This window comes from Salpingoeca rosetta (genome assembly GCF_000188695.1).
Source record: "Salpingoeca rosetta unplaced genomic scaffold supercont1.2, whole genome shotgun sequence".
In the NCBI taxonomy this organism is placed as follows: domain Eukaryota; class Choanoflagellata; order Craspedida; family Salpingoecidae; genus Salpingoeca; species Salpingoeca rosetta.
In genome coordinates this window covers 975080-977579 of record NW_004754932.1, presented here as the reverse complement: position 1 = coordinate 977579, position 2500 = coordinate 975080, and the positions used below count along the sequence as shown (strand labels likewise).

Below are 2500 nucleotides of genomic sequence, written 5' to 3'. Positions count from 1 at the left end.
AGCACAGCACGACCGTAGACCGCGTTCGATTATCGATCAACCACACGACTACTAAGAATACAACGAGAACGAATGTCGCGAACAAGACCAGTGACGCACAAGCGCAGACCAGCAACGCACAAGCGCAGACAAGAGCAGACACCCCAGCATCCGCCAACCATGAGGGCATCCATGAAGCTTGCGCTCCTTGTGGGCGCCGTGGCAATCCTGTTGACGGTTGCTTCAACAGCCAACACCACCTCCCTCTTTGGGCACAAGGGGGAAGAGCCAAAGCCTGCTGCATCGGACGACGAGGGCTCCTTTGTCGACTCTGTCAAGACAACCATGGCCCACACTGCAGAGAGCATCTCGGATATGGCTGACCGGGTGCAGCACACCATCACAGACCCGTTCCGCGGCACCACGCCCGACCGCATTGTGCAAGACGCCGAGCAGAACATCAACAGCTTCGAGAAGGCCATCACCGAGACGGTTGATGATCTCCTGGAGCGCGCAGACGCCCTCAGAACCAAGTATTCCAACGCAGACACCTCCGAATGGACACCAGAGCTCAAGAAGCAAGGTGCGGTTTGTGTGTGTCGTATGTGTGCGTGTGTGCCTTTATGTGTGTGTATGACAATGTACACGTATATTTTGTGTGTGTGTGTGTGTTTGTGTGACAATGTCCATGCATATGTGTGTGTGTGTTTGTGTGTGCGTGTCTGTGTTTGTACATGTGTGATATGATGTCGGTGAGAAGGTGTTCTACTTTTCCAATCGTGTGCTAATGCGCGTCCAATCAACCACGCCCCTCCCCCAACACACGCACATATCCTTGCTCCCTCGGGTACAGCCAAGACGCTTGAGCGGCGCCTGCGCTGGCGCGCAAACTCGCTGCAGAACCTCAAGAAATCGTTCAAGTGGAGCACCGATTACGTGCAGGACTTCCTTGATGACGTGCGCGAGGCAACGCAGTCGCGCGTGCAGCAGGCGGCGCACTGGACGGAGGAGAAGGCCGAGGCCGGCCGCGACTTTGCACGCGAGCAGGCGCACGAGTTTGCAGAGAAGTTCCCTGCGCTGATTGAGACGGGCCGGGCGGAGATGCGGCGGCGGCTCTCCCGCGACAACATCGAGGCCACGTGGGAGGAGGCCGAGCACGCCATGGAGACGGCGGCGGAGTCCGTCTGGGACTCGGAGGCCAGCGTCGCCGTGCGCAACCGCGTCAACGACCTGCTGAAGAACGGCAGCGAGTTTGCACGCGGCGTGTACGAGGACACGCGTCGGATGATGCAATCTGCAAAGGAGGCCGGCGAGGAGCAGCGCAAGGCCCTCACAGACACCACGTCCCAGCTCTCAAACTTCCTCGGTGCGTGGGATGTATGCTTAGTGCTTATGTGTGTGTGTGTGCGAGTGTTGTGCGTTGTGTGCTTAGTGCTTATGTGTGCGAGTGTTGTGCGTGAGCGTATGCGTGTGTGTGTTGTGTGTTGTGCGTTGTGAGTGTGTTGTGCGTTGTGAGTGTGTTGTGCGTTGTGAGTTTGTTGTGTGTTGTACATGGTTGCGTGTTATTTATGCCTCCAGACACACCATGTCGTGCTTGCTCGGTTTGTGTGGAGTGAAAACTGCTTTTCATTTTTGGTTGCTTTCGCTTTGCCACAACAGCTCACACTTCAAGTTTGCATGCATGCATGCATGCATGCTGCGTGCCTGCCACCTTGCCCCCCTCCCCCAAAACCTAATTTGTCGCGTCATTGCAGAGACACAAGCGAAGCACACGCGCTCGACGGTGATTGAGCCCATGTTCTCGCTGACAAAGCCGCAGTCTGCCTCGGACGAGGTGTGCGAGGCCGTGCAGGAGGAATACTCGCGGGCAGAGGGCGCCGTGCAGGATCTCCTGGCCAAGTTTGATGTGGACACGCAGGCGCAGTGCGGCCTGACGCCGCCAAGCACGCTTGAGCGGGCAGCGGAGAAGGCTAAGGACTTCAAGGACACGGTCGTGAACAAGGCCAAGCACGCCACCGACGAGGCCAAGCTCAAACTGCGCAAGCTCAAGGACCGCGCACACCCAACAAACTGATCCATGTGTCTGCTCTGTGTGTGTGTGTGTGCTGTATGAGACGATGGATGTTGTGGACGTAGCTGTGCTGTGCGCGCGTATGAGATGGTAGTAGGCATTGTGCATGGCGGTCATGTGGTGCTCGTCTGGTGCGTCTTCTTCTTCTTCTCTGTCGACTGTTGGCAATGCCTCCCATAAATTTTCCCAACACGCCACAACAACCACCGAGCGAGATGAGCAACACCCTTGCGCGAGTGGCTCAGCGCATCGCTGCACAGGTGAGAGACCACACACACTGCCGCTGTTTGTGCAAGCAGAGGCGGTAGTGGGGATGCAGGGGGGGGCAATGATGCAGTGCAAAGGCGGTGCAAAGGCGGTGCAGAGAGGGCGCAGTGGTGCACGTCACAAACGCGCTCAGACTCACACACACACACACACACACACCCCTCATACTCACACACACACACA

At 57.3% G+C, this 2500-nt stretch overlaps 1 protein-coding gene across 1 annotated transcript in view; it reads left to right on the top strand.

The window, feature by feature from the left end:
• The window catches only part of PTSG_00786 (uncharacterized protein), a 2298-nt gene extending 51 nt beyond the window's left edge, over nucleotides 1-2247 (top strand). The window contains exons 1-3 of the mRNA XM_004998197.1: nucleotides 1-562; nucleotides 833-1345; nucleotides 1734-2247. The exon at nucleotides 1-562 is cut by the window's left edge and continues 51 nt beyond it. Coding sequence (XP_004998254.1) covers nucleotides 73-562; nucleotides 833-1345; nucleotides 1734-2053 — 1323 coding nt within the window. The 5' untranslated portion in view covers nucleotides 1-72 and the 3' untranslated portion in view covers nucleotides 2054-2247. The remainder of the gene's footprint in view (nucleotides 563-832; nucleotides 1346-1733) is intronic.
• Nucleotides 2248-2500: the final 253 nt, after the last annotated feature.